The sequence below is a fragment of the Typha latifolia genome, chromosome 7 (genome assembly GCF_019914945.1).
Source record: "Typha latifolia isolate L0001 chromosome 7, TyphaL0001v2, whole genome shotgun sequence".
Lineage (NCBI taxonomy): Eukaryota > Viridiplantae > Streptophyta > Magnoliopsida > Poales > Typhaceae > Typha > Typha latifolia.
In genome coordinates this window covers 2,205,477-2,224,778 of record NC_133092.1, presented here as the reverse complement: position 1 = coordinate 2,224,778, position 19,302 = coordinate 2,205,477, and the positions used below count along the sequence as shown (strand labels likewise).

The 19,302-nt window shown below is 39.9% G+C and overlaps 4 protein-coding genes across 5 annotated transcripts; 1 reads left to right on the top strand and 3 right to left on the bottom strand.

Annotated features, from left to right (window-relative positions):
- Positions 1-313: 313 nt before the first annotated feature.
- LOC140792350 (reticulon-like protein B5) lies at positions 314-2,536 on the bottom strand. The gene is made up of 5 exons (XM_073143301.1): positions 2,084-2,536; positions 1,230-1,410; positions 988-1,129; positions 825-894; positions 314-730 (listed from the first exon to the last, which is right to left on the bottom strand). Exons 1-5 carry the CDS (start codon positions 2,328-2,330, stop codon positions 564-566), a joined length of 807 nt encoding a protein of 268 aa, XP_072999402.1. The 5' UTR covers positions 2,331-2,536; the 3' UTR covers positions 314-563.
- Positions 2,537-3,913: 1,377 nt separating this feature from the next.
- Positions 3,914-5,688, bottom strand: LOC140792334 (probable methyltransferase At1g29790). Its single transcript, XM_073143280.1, has one exon. The coding sequence runs from the start codon at positions 5,512-5,514 to the stop codon at positions 4,060-4,062; it is 1,455 nt and encodes a 484-aa protein (XP_072999381.1). The 5' UTR covers positions 5,515-5,688; the 3' UTR covers positions 3,914-4,059.
- Positions 5,689-6,154: 466 nt separating this feature from the next.
- Positions 6,155-7,874, top strand: LOC140792336 (probable membrane-associated kinase regulator 2). Its single transcript, XM_073143281.1, has 2 exons — positions 6,155-7,545; positions 7,625-7,874. Exons 1-2 carry the CDS (start codon positions 6,450-6,452, stop codon positions 7,687-7,689), a joined length of 1,161 nt encoding a protein of 386 aa, XP_072999382.1. The 5' UTR covers positions 6,155-6,449; the 3' UTR covers positions 7,690-7,874.
- A 3,503-nt stretch (positions 7,875-11,377) lies between these two features.
- LOC140791990 (uncharacterized) lies at positions 11,378-18,550 on the bottom strand. 2 transcript variants are annotated; one of them, XM_073142740.1, is made up of 6 exons: positions 18,036-18,550; positions 15,914-16,252; positions 14,608-14,763; positions 13,508-13,827; positions 12,611-13,424; positions 11,378-12,217 (listed from the first exon to the last, which is right to left on the bottom strand). In XM_073142740.1, exons 1-6 carry the CDS (start codon positions 18,199-18,201, stop codon positions 11,682-11,684), a joined length of 2,331 nt encoding a protein of 776 aa, XP_072998841.1. In that variant the 5' UTR covers positions 18,202-18,550; the 3' UTR covers positions 11,378-11,681. The 2 variants fall into 2 exon arrangements, with proteins under 2 accessions (XP_072998841.1, XP_072998842.1); XM_073142741.1 differs by having other exon boundaries at positions 15,914-16,225; positions 18,036-18,495.
- Between the last annotated feature and the right edge of the window lie 752 nt (positions 18,551-19,302).

The window sequence follows — 19,302 nt, the reverse complement described above, 5'->3', positions numbered from 1 at the left end:
CGCCAAGAAGATGACGGATTAAACTGAACCATTTAACCATATAATATATGTAGTCTACAACCAAAATTTAAACAAATGCTATACAAGTTGTCAAACTACTGCTCTGTAAGCATGCAACGATGCAACGGAATGATCATGAGTTCACAATAATGTTCTTTATCACATCCTACGATTCACTTGTGAGGGACAACTATATCATGCTACCATGCATGGGTTAACTTTCCATCACAGATTTGAACACATCAACCAAGAAATAATTCATGAAAACAGAAGTAATGAACTGATGATATGGTAAAATCAAAGAGGATAGGAATTCAGGCCAACGAACAAGCTACATACAATATATCATGTCAAACCAGGTGGCACAAAAACTTAGAACCAGTGTTGTTGAACAAGCTACATTCATGTTCGTTGAAACTTAAAAACAAAGCCTTAGGTAGCAGATGATGAAAAATAAAAACTTTGACCAACAGGGGTCACAGTAAAAGCGTTGCTGGGGAAAAAAACAGAACTAGCCATTCACCATCAAAGCCTACTGCAACTGCAAGAAGTTTACTTTGCTTCTAGTGCTTCTTATCTTTCAATGGGCCCCTAGGAATCTTACTGAGAACTTTGGCGTCGAACACTGCATACTGCTTCTTGATTTCTGCCATTGCCTTCTCTCCAAATGAATCCACCTTATCCTCATACTTCTCATACAGGAGCGGCACTGTGTGCAGCATCATGAACACTATTGCACATAAAAGGAGAAAAGAAATCAGTGTTTCATGTTTACTTAATTTAAAGAAGCAGAAAACAGAGGATAGGTTATAAGAATGCATTACCAATGTAAAACAAAGTCAAGAAATTGCAGGAGCTCCCTACAATTGAAAGAACCCAGAGCCCAGCAATTACCTAATAGTTCAAAATTGTACATCAATTCAAAGAAATAAATAACTCCCTGGAAACCATATAACGAAATGTAAGATATGAACAGAATTAGCATACACCAAGAAACTTCCGCAGGTTGCGTCCTGATGCAATTTCCCTAAGAACAGCGAAGGCCCTGTTGATATCATTCCGGAGCGAAAGTGCAACATTCACGACCACGTCTTCAGGAATGCACACCTCTGGGATTCTTGGTGGAGTCCTGAAACCAAAAGTGTACAACTTAAAGTTTGAATCTTTTATCTACAAGGTAGTAAAAAATTGGAGAGCATTCAGCAACATTCGAGGTGAGAAGGGCTCACTTGTTGATGAAGGTGGAGGCATTGGACCAAAGGAATGAAATTGCCAGAGATAGAATAAGACCGTGGCAGATTAGGGTCAGCAGATGGTACTCGAGCAATTCAAACAGAACCCAGATGGCTGTTACACCACTAAGAACTCCAGCGGAGATCTTCTTGTCCCTCCATAGCAACACATCAGCCGCTGCAAAAGAGAGTTGATACAATGCAAATTTAGAGGGAAAAAAGAAAGTAAGTCACAAACATAAACTCAGTTGATACTCGCACGAAAAACCATACAAAAGGAGTTGTAAAAACTGCAACTTTTATTGTAGCAATCAAGCCCTTTCAGGTACAGAACCACATAAAAAATTTGCATGCAAGCGATAAAACTGAGATTCATTACTTAACTTTAAGTTAATCTGACGCAAAATATCAACTTTTTACGAAAAATAATAGCACAAGCTGATTTTGATGATACTATAGCGTAAAAACAAGCAGTGGTCCCAGCAAAACCCAACTTGCGCTTCAATCGATCGAAGCGAACCATAAACATAGAGATTCGCAAGTACTTCAAATGGAAAAAATTAATCCATTGGTTTCTCCCAAAAACCCCAAACCCAAGTCCTTTCCAATAGTAGAAAGGTTTTCCCCGTAAATCCTTTTAGGCGATCAACGGAAACTAACCGATATATTAATTTCAAATACAGTCAGATCTCAGTTCGAAGCAGATCAAAAGATCCAATCACATGGGTTCCGATCTACCCAAATAAAAATTTAGAATAAAACTACCCAAATAATTTTTCGGAAAAAGAATAAGATAAATTTTGCACACACACACACACAAAAGAGAGTAAAAAGTGAAGATAAATCCATACGTTTGCCGCCGCCGAGGACTTTATGGACGGGCTTCTCCCTGCCGAAGAGGCGGTAGATTTTGGGCATGGCGGGGAAGGAATCGGGGGCGGGCGCGGGGGCGACGGCGGGGGCGGAGGGTTCGGACGGCTGAGATTTCTCGCCGTCAGAGTCCGACGCCGAGGATGAGTCATCGTCGTGGAACTTCTCCGTGATCTTCTCCATTAGCGTCTCCCTCGCCGTGCTCGACTCCTCAGGTTGCTCCGCCATGGCCGTGGAGTGACAGGAACTCTTATACGGTTCCGCAGGAACACCAAAACACGGGACTCTTTTCCCCTCTTCCTCTCTCTCTCTCTCTAGGTCGCTTCTCTATATGAGAACCGTGTTGCGAATAAGAGGCCGCTCATAAGTTTATAAATGGGATTAAAGGAGAAAAAACGAAGAGGAATCCTGACCGTAGGATTAAAATCGGCGGTGCCGAAGAGGACAAGACCGTTTTCTTACATAATCTGGAACGGCTTTGTTTTGCATATCACCACCTCTAAGTTAAGCTTATTATGGAAGGCTTCATCTTTCATTTGAACTTGAGGAGGTTTTCCGGAATAAGGAAAACGTACAGGTGTTGTTTCGTAAAAAGAATGCATTTTAAAATTTGATTTAACTATTTCTTTAGACAAGAGGCGGGGTCGACCCGTTAAGGAGTTCGGGCCCGTTAAAAGGGACGTGGACAGCACCACCGCCCAGCTTTACTGCTGGTTTTTGGCGATTTCCTATTGTGGTGTATGTACGCTTGCAACTCGAACAGGCGAAGCTATTTACGACCCAGCCTCCTGCCGTCCACGTGGCAAGTCGGCAAGAGATCGTACGTGTCCTAGCAAAAATATCTTTATGAACTAATAATTGAACAGAACCACTGAATCAAAATGATCAACTTAAAGTTCGATAAATGATACTGATTTTATTTTTATTTTAATATTTTAATTTAAAAATAAGAAATAAAGTATGATAATGATAGAGAATAATGGAACACTAATCACTTATATCTCGTCTTAAAGTTGGGATAAGAAAATCATGGTGTAGTTGAGTTTTTTTTATATTGTGAGTTTGATTATAATTTTTACGGTAAATGAGGAAATTTATTATTGATTGCCGAACACAATCATTCAACAGAAAAACAACATTCACATAATACAAATTTTATTAGTTCATTTTTGTTCAATGATTTATAGAAAGTAATTATAGAAGCATAAGATCTATACTCATGCTGAAACATTCATCACATAATGATCTGTACACATATATTATTGCTCAATGCATGCATAATTGTACATAATTGTGGAATGAGAGAGTTAGAAATATAGAGCCTGATGGAGTGATGGGCATCTACTATTCAGCCATGAACTCTAAATGGTAGTCAGTAGTGGGCCGTTAAGTGCTCGGCTTATTGGGCCATGAGAGCTTAAAAGAACAAACGATCAATATTGAAATTAATTTTGGAGCCCCCTGTTAATTTAACCCTTGCAGCTAACGAAATAGAAAATACTTTGCTACTTTTGAAAATAAAAGAATCTAAAATCCATACAATAGAGTGCGTATTATTATGACAAGAAGATAGATTAAAAGAGAAAGAGAACTAAACACAGACTTGCACGACTTGTTCCTAGGTAACCCAATAAATAAATGGTCTTAATAATTTACATGTATATGTTCATCTCCTTGACATTAAATGGTAGACAATTTAAGCATTTCAAGTTTGGTTAATTGGTTAGTTCCTTACTTCCACTTCTCACCTCCAATGAGACCAAATGCATATCCCAGCCATTTCACAAACTGAAAAGTAGAGGCATGGCATGTAATTTCTCAAGATATTAGAGTTTCTAGCAAGACAATCTTCTTTCATATAAGAACTATGGATGAGATTACTATAAGTCACTCGCATGCAATAAGCTGGAACGAAGTAATGATCTCAAATTCATCAACTCATTAGTACAAATTACCTTTAGAAAGGCCTAGGTGGTTTCTCTAGGACTGCAGAGAAGAATACCTCCTCTCCACCTTTATCAATCTTTGGCACAATAACCCACTTGTGCTTCTTGTACCTGAGCATCTTGAATGCAACCAAGTAATCATCCAACTCCTTCCCCAGACAAAAGAAGCTATCAATCCACAAAAGACCACCCGGCCTAAGAACCCTGTCCCAGTCATACAGAATGAAGTCTAAAACTATAAGGTCAATCCAACCATCAAGAAACCTTGTAGTGTGGATGATGTCAAGTGTGTTGTCAAAGAAGGGAAGTCTCTGATTTATTGTCAGATAGAGAGGAACAAGACCTCTAAGAGCAATCATCTCATTAAAGGGAGCTCCAAGATTTATCGTCGCTGATACAATGGTTACATTGAATTCCCTCATTCTTGCAGCAAAAGTCCCAGTTCCTACACTGAAATCTAATCCTATTCTTATCTCCCCTGGCTTAATTTGCAGAATTTCTTCAATAAGGAAATCCGCCGTCAAATTTGAAGAAGGATCAGGATAGACCAATTCCATCCATCTGGGCATCTCATGGTGGGTGAGATTAAAACAATCAGAACACTTGAAGAAGCCTTTTCCTGTGCTGTTCTTAGCAAGACAAGCAAAGTTCTTGCACCGATAATGGTTCCACCGCACATTTCGATCATCGGGGAGCTTCCACATGGATTCCTTGATCGGAAAAGGTTTGGTGTATATCTTGGGAGCTCTCGAAAAGCATCTCCTTCTTGGAAGTGGATCACAGCCATGGACCATGAACATCTGAGCCTGCCTCCAATCATCCTTGCAGAAGTCACCTACGTCGTAGTCCATGTACTCTTCCAACTCTTCTTTCATGGCAAAACACGCATGCCCAATGCTCGCAAACGTTCCATTAGCTCCCATGAAGTTTTTCTTCCCCAGTCTGTTAGGCTTAACACTCGCATATTTTCTTATCTCTTCCACTAGAAAGAACTCTATTATTTCATCATATGGTTGTTCATTCCTCGACAGTGGATGAGCCATCCGTGTATCACCTTCTGCATGATGAGCATTTCCTCGAACACCTGGTAGAAGAACCTTAGTGGTTTCTATCAGGCTTAAGATTTCAGTCAGGAAAGAGCTGTACCTTAATCTCTCATGCCTCAATCCAGACTGGTCTTCCTCTGAATCTTTATTTAGTTCCCTCAACTTTTCAATCTCTTGAACAACCTTTCCGACTATGGTTTCCATGATCTCCTCCCATCCTCCTTGAGCTACTTCATCACTTGCATCACTGCGTATACTAAAGGAGTTGGTAATAAAAATGGAGCTTTGGTTATAGAACTTGGAGAGTGTGACTACACTGAGCAGGATTGCTACAACAGCTAAGAGGAAGATAACCCCATATATCCCTCTCTTTAATCCAAATTTCAGGAAATGATTTGGGCATCTCATGACCAACGCCATTAATTTTGATACCAACCTGCCAAACAACGGATGCTACTCTACACACACAAAACAATCATACTTCCCATTCATCATAAGAAGAAGATATTGAAGATAACAAGCTACGAGATCTAAAGCTGATTATTTTCTTCAGTAAATGGAAGTAGCTTGAGGAGCTTCGAAGGAACACTAGGTGCTTACAGCTTACTTTGACCTTAGACTAGTAATTATAAATGGGAAGGGAGAGGTGGACGTGTGTGGAGATTTGAGTCAGAAGGTTTGTTTTTTATTTTTACATCTGCAAGCTTTAATGACTTTGCTTTCGTTGTGGTTTTCCAAGGCTCTATATTTATAGTTTTCTTAGGCTTGTAGGGAGAAAATTAGGGTCCAAATCTACCTATAGTCTGGCCAATGGATATTGGGCCCAATACCGGGCACACTTTAGTGGACAAGATGTACTCGTGAAGGCCCAAAACTGATGCAATTGTAACAATTTCGAGGGGTAAGAAGACCGTTAGTTTAGCACATAGTACCCACTTAAAATATACCATAAGTATATTATATTTAATTCAATTCTCTCTCTCTCTCTCTCTCTCTCTCTCTCTCTCTCTCTCTCGAGCTGCGAAGTCAAGGCCCAGCTACTGAACGTACTGGCGAGTTCTGATCATATCATATCAACTATCGCTGCGCTACTGCAGCAGGGGAGAAAACCTATATCACACCAGTGAACAGCCTTCCTAATCTTTTCCACTTTCCTCCCCCCATCGGCTCTTTATTTTCTTTTAGCCCAGTAGCCCACCCTACTTTTAGCTCTCCACTCTCAAAAGTTCGTAAGTGAAAAGTGTTTGTGTTTTTGCCTGTGAGAGAGAGAAGGAGAAACAGAGAGAGAGAGAGAGAGAGAGAGAGAGAGAGAGAGAGAGAGAGAACGAAGACAAACCTCTCTGGCTCTCCCGACAATGGAATCATTCAGCTTCCTCAAGTACTGGCGCGGCGGCGGCGGCGGCAACCATGCCGCCGCCGCCGCCAAAGTGCGCACCACCTCCGCCGTTGCCTCCTCCATCCTCCGCCCAAACACTGACGCCGACGACGACGAAGATGCCGGCGAGCACGACGACGATGGGCCCTTCTTCGATCTCGAGTTCTCCGTCCACGAAGACGATGCCGGCGGACATGAGAAGGATGTCTCCGACGAGGAGGAGGAAGATGACGACGAGAGGGAGTTCAACTTTCTGGTTTCATCGAACGAAGGGCTCCGATCCGACCCTGTCTCCCCGTCCGATGACCTCTTCTTCAAAGGTAAGCTCGTCTCCTTGGAGTCCTCCTCCATCGTCGTTGCCGCCGGCCAAGACGTCGCTCTCCCTAAGCACCATAACAACTTTCCCGTCTCCTTCCTGAAATCTGCCACCAAGCTCCGGGTCCTCATGCTAGGGTTACGCAAGCACAAGACCGCGTCGGCCGTGGAGGCAACGGAGCCCCATGGCGGCGACGCCTCGCCGAAGCCACATGGGTCGAGCAAGCTCTTCATCAAGTTCAAGGTCGAGGAAGTCCCGATCGTCTCGCTCTTCACTCGAGACCACAGCTCCAAGATCTCCGCCAAGGCACCGGCGAAGTCCCCACCGGAGGTCTCGCCGGAAGAGAAAAGATTCGCCAAGGAGGTAGTACACAAGTATCTGAACAAGATCAAGCCCCTGTACGTTAAAGTTTCGAAGAGGTATAGCGAAAAGCTAAGGTTCTCCGGCAATCTAAACCCCGCCGCGATGGTAGTGGATAAGGAAGGTGACGACACGGACGCCGAGGCAGATCCGACGGCGGACGCGGCCACGCCGCCGGTCGTGGCCTGCGGCGTTCGGCCGCCGAGGGCGAGCGTTCCGGCGGGGTTAAAGGTGGTGTGCAAAAGGCTAGGGAAGAGCCGGTCGGCTTCCGCCGCCGCCGTCGCGGTCCCGTCACAGCCGCCGCCTCCGCCGCAGCGAAGGGATGACTCGCTTCTCCAGCAGGAGGACGGGATCCAGAGCGCCATTTTACACTGCAAGCGCTCGTTCAACTCATCCAAAGGTATGTTCACTTTCAGATCCCGTCACCTCCCTCTAATCTCATTATTTAATACTAATCTTTACTTCTGTCTTTGTTTCAGGATCGGAGTCGCCGTTAGTGAGGTCGATGAGCGATCCCGGCGACGGGCGATCGGAGAAGTCGTAGGGCGACTGCGAGTTGATCTCAACCGTCGGATCAAAACATGTTCTATATATAAGAAAAAAAAAATCCCTCTCTTTATCTCTAATGTTAGTTACTGTGATCATAAATTATAACAGTGCTAACTTTATGGAGTAGCTATCAGCTCACTGCTGCTTATTTCCTCATAATTCTTGATGTGATTGCTCTCATTCTCGTGATTAATTTTTCCATTGGAATCCCTGCTACTTTTTTCCCCCGTCAATCAATTTGTAACGCCGAGGAACTTAAACTACACTTTTGCCCCCCTCAAAAGAGTAATAAAAGATATTGGCACAGAGGAGATTAAGGAAAAGTATGATAACTTTGGCTCTAGTTTTTTAAAGGAGAGAAAAATTAATGTACGAAACTGCACGTTACTTGTCGTTTTGCATGTCAATCGTGTAGTACACGGATGGCAGGCGAATCCAATGTTTCCTCCTCGGAACTCGTGTCCTTGATGATCTTAACGGTCATTAATTAGAGGGCTATTGTTAAACTTTAATTGGTGCCTACCTCGAGCAGCGTGATTTGATAAGTTAATTTAGTGATCAGAGGAGTTGGTACGGGCATAAATGGAATTTTGAATGGTATTAAATGGATGAGTTGAATGACATGCATGGATGCATGGTGACAACGAGTGCTTCTTATGATTCTGGCAGTGAAGGGAACAAAAACAATATTTTTGTCTTTGGTAGAAGTAGTGTTATCATTAGAATACTAGCTTTAATTGTCTTTACTAAAATGGATCGAATGGACCCAAAAGATAGATGAATTGCCACCATGCATACATCAACTCTTAGTCTGTTTATCATCTTCCTTTTTTCTCTCTTTCCCTCTGAAGTACTCCAAACTTGGGGTCAATGGATGCTTCTCCATTCCATACATTAAGTTATTGTATTAATTACTGCCACCAACTTCAAATCTTTGACTTCTATATATATATCAAAGATGGAGGGTAGTAGTTGTTGTAAGGTACTTGGAGATGGAAACTGAAAGAAAGACGATGTTGTGGCGGCATGTGAAGGCTTTGAATGAGGGCACATGCAACTGGCATCATCATGCAGAATGCAGAAGGACCAACGTGGGGGCATCCTTAACAACAATAAGGCGGCATTGCTTTCATTATGCGTACTTAAAACAACGCGTTTTGGAGCTATAGCTAGTAGAGGTTTGCAAGGTGCATGGTGACAAAGTACTCGGCAAGACTAAGTATGCACATCTTAGTTTTCCTTTTATTTTCTTTTTTTATTTTATTTGTTTTATTTATTTATTGTTGTTGCGCAAAGAAGACTTGGATGTTTGTAGAGATTTTAGAATATATATATATATATTACTCCCTATGGTTAGGGCTAAATTTATTTCATCCTTGTGTCATCAATTTATTGTCTTATAGTTTAGACTAAAGTGCTACAGGTTTTTCTTTTATATATTTAATCAAATTATATGTCAAATTTTGAGATGTTCCTTAAAGATAAAATTATAAATAATTGGATAAGTTTTTTAATGCACCTAAACTAATATTAATCGAATTTTAAAAAATAAAGATATGACAAATATCATATAAATATTTTTTGTCATAACTTTAACATTTGAAATATGATTGATATTATTTTAGATGCTTTGAAAAATTTCTACAATACTCTACAAATTTATATCTAATGAGTATCTTCAAATTTGACATATGGTATACTCAAATATGATAAAAAAAAAAATAGATTTATTTTGAGTATAATTATAAGATGGTAAAATGATACAAACAAAACTTCAAGAAGTAATCCAGTAAATTCAAGCCAAACTATAGATAAGTAAAATATAGTTTCTCCTCAATTATTTACTATAGCATTAAATGATACGAACTGGACTAGTTATTGTCCATTTCCTGAGAAGGCTGACTCGGTTGTAACAATCTAGTTGTCCTTTAAAGGATTGCTCCATACTTAATTTAGTAAGGTGGCTTGTATGTAGTTTGATTTGCTCAAGAATCTTGAAGTGTATGCATGCACACGTTTGCTTTGGTTGTAGCAATGAACAAAGAATTAGAGATATGTAGCAATGCCAAGGGACAAGCTAAGATTGCAAGGAGAACATAGTACGGTATTGCCCTTGTACATAACATTATTTTCTAATAATTAACTCGATGAAACCCCTTGGTCTTTGTGTTCCGAATGCGAGATCTTAGAGGAGGGTTCAGACCTTCTTGACGGTTATTGCTGGAGTGAAAATTTAATTGTTATTCGAATCAAAGCTTATATGTGCATGTGTTGGTTATTAAATTGTTTCTTCCCAAAAACTACGGTATTTATCTTCCTCCTCGTAAGCAGTTAATTAATGCAATTGTGAGAGATTTTATTTGGTCTTCTTATGTAATAATCTATCTTTTTTCTCATCTTAATTTCGGTGACAGAGATTTTGGTTATGCGTACAAATATATACAATCCCTTACAATCTCTGGAAGCATCCTACGAGTGTACGCCATACAAACATACGTACGAATGGAAATAATAATTACTACACAAATAGAAGAGATATATATATATATATATAATAACGACTCACATGGTGCTAACCCTGCATGCCTTGTTCTTGACTTCCTGCTCGTCTAATCACAAATTTAAAGTCATGTTATACTTCACCGTAACATTCAAATCCCTCCTAAAAATCCCTACCACCTCCACCTTTCCATTCGCCATCGTATAGCTCGTCAACGCAGCCATCTTCTTTATCTTTTCTTTTCTCACCTGGTCTATTTCCAACTCTATCGTCACGTTCATCCTCTCCGTCCCGTTTCACCACCACGTCACACCTTCTCCTTCTTGTAGTATAACTCGGTAGTACCGTCGTCGAGCCGTAAACAGGACGCCTCAGGATTGTTTACGGAGATATCGGCGATGAGGGCGGCAGTGACGGCATTGAGATGGCCGTGGACGTCATGGGCATGCATAAAATGGCGTTGACTATGAGGAGAGAGCTGTTGGAGCATGAGGACGAGGGAAGAGATGCCAAGGAGGACGGCGGTGGCGGAGAAACATCTGCAGCAGAAAGAGGTGGAGGCGGCGCTTGCGGAGGTATTGGGAGGAGGCCCACTTGGTGGTAATGGCGGCGTCTTCTTCATTGGAGAGGCTTGGCCTGGTCTTTCTCCATTGTTGGTGTTGGTGTGACGTGGGGAAGAGATTATATATACTTTTGTGGGCTATGTTGACTGGGCTTTTGTAATGTTATTGTCGTTCACTTTGATAACGTTCAGGGTCTGCAGTGTATGAGGCGGTCTAGTGTCTACACAATGTTGGGTTTCAATCTCGCCGTCTTAAGACTCGGTTGCAGGAGTTTCGTGCAGTTGGGCGGGTACTTGGCAGCTCCTGAGTGGCGGCTGGCTACTAGATCCTGTCATCTAAATTGTAACAATTAGCTGTTAACAACTTGATATTTCAAAAATATATTTAAAAAAAAAAAAAAACTAAACAGCTCCGGCTTATTATATTAGCTTAAATTTGGTGAGACCTGACTTTGTATCTAGAAATGGTTGGTTTTTATTCAGCCCCTATCTAGCCACTCTTGGAATGATAGGAAAAAAAAACCGCTGTCAGGATCATTTATACAAGGCAAACAGTAACAAATCTAGTGGAAATTTTTGACGGCTTCTATTTGCCAATTGAAGGTTGCCACATATCTAGGATTTTAGGAATGGAAGAAATCCTTATAATCTACAGGAAAGAGAGGATTACAACAGAATTGTGCCCGACAAATAAGTGAGTGAGAGATGAGTGGCATAAGATTGAGAGGTAGATACACCCATTACAAATAACAAAAGCCCAATAATACACAGAGGCCAATTTCAACCAATTACCAGGCCAGGCTATGTATACCCTACCACCTGAAGTGATGAGCATAAGCTTAATTCGTATCTCTTTGCCCAAAGCTACATGACTCAGAGCAATTTCCTACGCAGCATCTAACCCTGTGTTGCAAGTAATGTACAATCAGATTCTCTTGTTCCTTGCCCTATTCCAGTCTCTGATGTAAGTTCCTCCGTAGGCAAGCGATGATGTCGTCAAGGTTGCCTTTCGGAGCTTCTGCTGATTGTCGTAGTCCTTCTCAATTCGTGCCTGTGATGACTTAATGAGATTTGGAGGCCTGATGGTGTTGCTATGGAATTGTCTCACACTTACTGTTAGATCCCTCTCCAGTTTGCCAGGGGATGCACTTCCTTCGGTAGGTACCGGCCACCTTACAGGCCCTCTACCAGAAATGTTGGTGTGAGGAGAATGATCAGTTCTTTCGCTGGACTTATGCTTCACTGTACTTCTAACTGAATCATTGTACCTTGCTGTGAGGAACGGACGATCTGTTTTGTCAAATGAGGACAAGGGCTTATGAGCCTTCATAGTCTTCTGCGGAGGTGGGTTGAAAGGTTTCATGCCTCCGCTGGTACATTTGTGTGTCTTCATGGCACCAGAACAGCAGCTTGCCATCTCACATAGTATTGCAGCAGCACGAAGGACTCGTGGAGAATGACCTGTTTCATAAAGAAGAACATGCTCATTAAAATTTGAGACTCTCAAAGATGATGGAAGTAATTTCAGTGCAGGAAGATAAACAGTGTGTAACAAAAAGTGATCTAGTCACTCATATGAAACTGTATCACATAAAGCAGACATCTAAGTAACTAAAGTGAAAGTCAAACAGATGCCTGATTTAGGACCATCTAGGTACAATTTGTGATGTTAGCACACAATAGAAAGGTGTGGAGTTAAAAAATTCTCTTGCTGTGGAAGACTAAAGAAAGCGAAAATTATCAAGTATGATTATGATGAGAAGTTGAAGACCAGCAAATGTTAAGGTGAGGAAAGAACTAGTAGGTTTACCAGAATACAGGATGACCAGTATTCTTCTTGAAGATTGTACATACCTGGTTTAGATGCTTCTTTTGCAGGTACAGGCCAACAACTCTGGCCAGAGACAGCACCGAGACTTTCACAAGGATAAAAACAGGAAGTTTCAGGGCAATCACGTTTCTTTCCCATTTGCTGCTCATTCTTAGCAATTCCGAAGTCTTTAGCTTGCAAAATGCTTTTTGATGAATCCAGAAAGGTAGTTTCATTTCCTTGAAATTTCATCATGGCTTCAGATTCAGACGATCTGAGAAAGGAGCTCTCCATACTGTCAGATTTCAGTTGGTTACATGAAGAACCCCCATGCTCCTCCGTAATACTCCGCACATGAGAAATATGTGAACTGATAAAGCTAGAGCCTATCATTGAATCACTACTGAGGGAACTAAGAACTTCAGAAGAAGACAGCAAGCATGATGGATTGAATGTATCCTTGACCGACAGATTCATGGTTTCCACATCTCGAAGAATATTATCAATCTTTTGACGGCCTGAAAGATCTTCATTTTCTGCATGTTTAGCTTCTCCTACAGGCATGTAATTGCTTCTTATTCTAACCCATCTGCATTGAGATGAACTCCTAGTTGAAGCTAGTTTACCAGCATCAGAACTTGATCTGTAAGCCCCAGTGTGAGAGTAAGACCAAGTAAATGGTGGCAAACTAGCACCACAGAAAGTCGTATGATGAGTAGTAGGCTGCAAAGGAGCTGAATTCATACTTAAGCCCAACAAAAGAGAATCCAAATCCTGCCCTGCCGAAAGTGCTAAACTGTCTAGAATATGTTGAGGCTGAGACAGAATGGAGTTGCTGAAGTTCACGTGAAAGGGTTCCTGAAAAGAAGTCCGAAAGACATGATGCATAAAAGTAGAGAAAAACATTCACGAAAGAGAAGTAAATCCAAATTTGAACTCACCTTTCTGAAGGATACTACTTCACCACCACCTCTATCCTTGTTATCACAATCAGATATGTCACCACCTGAAGTCATGTTAGGGCTCAAAATGCCTGCAGCATCTTTTCTGTTGACACTGCTATCTACTGTACCCGGAGGACAAAGGATAGACCAAACCTTTCTAACAGAAAGTAATGTACTTTCATTGGTAGTTGAGTGCCTCTTTGCTTTATCTGGACAAATACTAGAATATCTGTAACTGCCATCAAGAAGTTCACCCAATGAAAGCTCCTCCATATGCTTTGTAGCATCACACATGTCTGCTTTGAGACCACATATTCCTAAATAAAGATGTAATAGTGTGATAAGTTCCATATCACTGCAATAGGCATATTTCTTACAGAACTTGAAGAACAAAATAAGTAAAACATGACACTCTTTACGGTGGATGGCTAGGCAACTACATTATGACAACAAAAGTCTGACTTCTTTATCTCCTTATCAATTGCTAGCGAGAAAAAATCAGTCCAATACATCATATATACACAAAAGTAGCTGCAGAAGCACTGAGAAATTGGCGACAAATCATATTTCTGAATCTTAAAAGAGAAGGCATAAACCCTGAAAGTAGGTGTAATGTTCATCCTTATATAGCTTCTGAATGCTTTTCTGTATCATGACAAGGGACATTATACAGAAATATAAATATATATATACAGGTCCTATGATGACTTAGGAAACAGAAAGTTTCTCATTCAAAACCGTCCACAGGAATTTCAGAAAACCATTTCCAGTCATAAAGACTAAGGAATATTACTTCATATCCTATTTTCCTTGACTAGAATATCAATAAGAAAGGTGGAAGATAGGAGAAAGAAGGGAATTTTAGTAAAAAATATACAATATCCTAAGGAAGCAAGGAAGAGTCAATCTGCAATATGTCAAAAAGAGACGGATTTTCACAATAAGACTAAAATGGAGGTGGTAATATGCAACAAAAAAAGAAAGAAAAGATAAGCCCTTCTTTTTGTCAAAAAGTGATACCTACCTAGATTCAATGTTACAAGAAAAAAAAATTAAATCTCAAAAGATAAAGTATCTATGCATTTGCCATTACATACCAAGAATGTTGTTTCCTCCAAAAGTAGAATCACAGTTTGCTAACCCAGACTTCAACATAAAACCATCATATTTAGCTTTGGGAGCAGCTCTGAAATTCTTCTTATCAATTCTTTTGCCATCATGTCCTCGCTTTTGCTTGACCAAACGAGATTTCTCTGAATATTTAAACAAAAGGTCACAATTCCATGTGATTGAGAATTAACCAAAAATCAAAAGTGAAGTTAGTAATAACATAACTCAAAATTCAAAAAAATGATGCACTAGAAAAAGGTCAATGTAATATATTATTCAATATATACTCATACAATTCTCTACTCAAATATGTCCTTCAGAAAGAAAGATCTGTAATACAGTTTTCTTCAGGCTCTATGACCTGCGAGATCATCCTACAAGATTCACGGGAAATTTCTATTTCAGAAAACTTCAAAAGGTTTGTTTAAATTAGGTTAACAGACTTGAAAAGAAGTAGCATGACAGATTACAGATATTATATATATACATATAGGTAAACTGGCAAGGACAATTATACAGATACATTACTTTTACAGACAGAGTTCCTTAAATAGAAATAAACAAATAAGACAACAAGTGATCAAAATAGTATCATTAAACAGAATGTATTAAAACTACAAGCTTTAACTTGTTGGATACTTAGATTTTTGGGCAACTAGAAAACAATATATGCGAAGGTTGAGCTCTCTAAAAGGAGGATGACGAGGTGAATGAGCAGGGTTAATGGACAAGATAGTTTAGAAATGATAATATAAATCAGAAGTCAGGGAGAGCAACCATAGGAGATAAGTTCCAAGAGAATCAACTAATATTGCATGACCATGTTCAATGGATATCACATAATACTGTTGAGGAGTGATGTCATTCAAGTATAAGTTCCATAAGGAGTGAAACATTAAACTTAAATAAGAGGAATTAAGTGCATGACTTGATGTGACTTGATGCAAACCCTTACACCAGATAGTATGAGGAAAAGGATTCCTACAGCGGACCCCACATAGCAGGGACTAAGCACTCGGTGTCTGCTGTAAACTTATTAGCTGGATATTGTGAGTTTGACACAAGAAGCACCAAATGAATATATATAGATACTATTGTAACACCTATAACTTCATAAAGCAACTCAAATATGCTGTTAACAAAATATTGCAACGAAATATTGAAAAGAATTAAGAGAGAACGGGTTAATTTATTGGTGTAGAAACAAACTGTGGTTCTATCAAGGAGAACATATTAACTTTAATGGAATACAAAGTATTACAACAAAAAGAGAAGGTTTTTCTTTTCCTTTACCAGAAGATGTGCACAGCATCAGATCTCGTCCAATTTCCCGAGAGACATTCTCACGATCATCAGTTTCAGCAATAAGAGAATTTTCAACCTGATCTATTCTTGGCTTCTTAGGGCATGGGAAACTGCTTAGTTTTTTTACAGATCTCTTGGTAACTATCTTGCCGTCATCCTTCGGCATTGATAAGGTAGTCATATCCACTTCCCCAAGGTAATGCCTTTTACTATTACCTTCAGATTTGAAACTGGGCAGCATATGCTTTTGCGAATGGATCTCCAACATACTCTTCTTGTTTCTAGAAATTGAACTGCATTCTGAAATTGACAATGGATGTTTGAAATCTGTCACAGATATGCACAGATAGTCACTAATTAGGTGAGATGCTGAGAATTCTTGGATACACATAAAGAAACATATATATCAGAACATCAGATGTCGCTCACTGAAGAAACGCAATTTCAGTACCATAGGAAACATCAATATTGTGCAGCACTTAAATGGTAATCTCAACTGCTCACAAAGATATACATCAAAACTAACATTTATTACTAATTACTCAACCAAATTACACAAATAGATTTAGAAATGGCGGATGACCAGCATGAAGTATATAAATAATGAGAATACCTAAATATGCAGACAAATTAATGCAGGATAATACGGACAGAATATCCTACAGTGGTTCTTCAGATAATGAAGGGCTGTATGATAATCTACTGTCATACTCATGGTAGAACAGTTCAATCGTTTGTAGTTCTGTGCCATCTTTGCAGGCAATTGAGACACCACTAAGGAAAGACTAGAAAAGTCAAATAACAGAGAATTTCCCAAAAGGATGAGATATTTATATTTATGTCTCACTGATCATGGCAAAGACATACAACTCATGACTGCATGCCATAAAATGACTCATCCCAAAAACAGAGACAGCACATCACAGAACTCATAGGGTTAATTGCATGTGAGCTGGGACATCAGATAACAAATAAGAGGGGCACATATATGTTAGCCCCCTATATTTAGATTAAATTTCAAAGTGTCTCCCTGAACTTTCATTTGTGTCACTTAACACTTCTGTAATTCTAAAAATATGTGAAATCATTAGTTTTTATATCAAAACTAACGATTAATGCAATTTTCTAAACTTATTAATAACTTTTGACTTGCCTTTGTATTATCACTTTTCTGAATTTTTACAGTGTTTAAAATATAAAAGTGAGAAAGATTAAGATGAAAGAAGCATAAGATAAAAATATTTTCACAAAAAAAATAATCTTTTTAAGTAGTTGATGTAAACCAATTAGGACATTTGGGTCATTTTATATTGAAGTTAACATTTGCCGTGTACTAGCATATAGGTTAGAACCATTAAAGGGCTAACTGAAACAAAGAAAAGTTCTGGGAAGCACTCTCAATTTTGGCCTAACCACAAAGAGTGTAACTCATACTTCCCCCTAAATTAAAGTATGGAAAAACCTTACCCCAAAATCCAGTTTATGTAGGTGCACTAACCACCACTAACCAATCATTCAAAGCACGTCATAGATAACATGGAAAGAAAGCAGAATAGGAAAATCATTTGATGAAGAGATCATAAGATCGACTGAAACACATTAAACAAGTTGGTGGTGTATTATCTGACCCATAATTTCATAAATAGTATTTGAAGTATCATTAGAAACATAATTTCATAATTAGGATAACAACTCTGACCAAAGTTCAACAAGAAAATAAATGACTAGACCTGAAGGAATATCAACAGTTAGAAGTTTGCACATCATGCCAACTACATGCCACCACCACCATCATTTTAGCTCAGAAATTATACTCCATAAAGTACCACTGACTTCTCATTGAATGAAATCATTCGAACGCAGAGATCCAACCAGCTCAGTTATTAGGATTCAATGAAAATAAAAAACAATACACATAAGCCCTAAATCTTTGCCTCCCAAAACTGATCTTTTCGTCATAGCAGACCCTAAAATACGACAGATATACCAGTTACCACCAAACAAAAATCCAGCCACTTAGATGAACTCAAAGTAGGGAAATAAACAAACAATTAGCAAACCAAATGTCAAAATCAGCACTTTACTCTGTAAAAGGGGAAAAAATCCATACCGCCACGACGCGGGCTGCAGCCGGAATCCTTAGTCCTCCCAAGAACAGATGCATCTACGCCGTCCAAGCCCCTCCCCTCGGCATCCTTAACCCGACCGAACCCATCGGTGGCCAGAAGCTTCGAGACGACAACGTTGGCGGGCAGCGGCAACTCGACAGCATCCATCCACCACCAATAGGGGGCTGCAGACCCTCAAGGATCCAGGAAAGCTGCTATCTTTTCCGATCTAGATGGCTTCTCTGCAAGAAATCGACGAATCCCCAAACCGATCTCTTATTTGCAGGCGACTTACAGTAAACCATGGATCTCAACACCGTCGTTGAGATCCACATATAAGAGAGAGAGGGAGGGAGGGAGGGAGAGAGAAAGAGAGAGAGGGAGGGAGAGAGAGTGAGTGAGATTTGGGGAGCGGAGCGGCGGAGGAGAAAAAGGAGAGAAGGCGATTGGAATTTTTAGGGCAAGAGAGGAGAAGAGGGGAAAGGTATATATAGTTTTCGGGAAAATCCAAAGGCATGGCGTCAAGATGGAATATTCCGGCTAAGTAGAGAGTTGGGGCAGTATTCAGACACGAATTTACTCCTCTGGGACACGTAGATGTCTCGTTCGAGACTTCGAACCCACCGCTGTTGCCTGTTGGATGACCTTGGCACAGGTTTGGTAGCTTTACACGTGGCAGAATGGGCAACCACACCTAACAACAAAATAATTTTGGGATTTATGGTCTCACCTAATCCACACTTAGATGATTATAAAGGATTTTGCTGTCCTATTACAAACTGACAGGAAAAAAGATAAAGAGAAAGCGTAGGGGTAAAATAGTACATTCAGCAACCTATTGGCTGACTTTCTTTTCTCAAATTATATTTTTAAACGCTCTCTGGCTCTCAGCGTGACGAAGAAATTTTACCACCTAAAATTTCCTTCTTTTTTTTTGTCTTCACGATTCACTAATGTTGGCCTATTAGTGTAGGATAAAGTAGGTTTTTTTTTCTCTCCCTCAAATTCTTCAGGCAAATTGCCGGTGGAAGTCAAACCAATGACCTCAAGGATCTTTATGTAGAGGACTTTCTGCATCAGAACTTTCTTTTCTTTCTACCCCTTTTGGCTTAGAACAACTAATAGAGCACTCTACCTTGGTATGGCTTAACCATCAAGTTTGGAATTTACTTTTGAAAGTGATGCCACGGTTGTCACGGCGAGATGTTATAAATTGGAAACAACTCAAGAGGTTCATATGCTCCAAAGTACTGTTAGAAAGCTAGATTG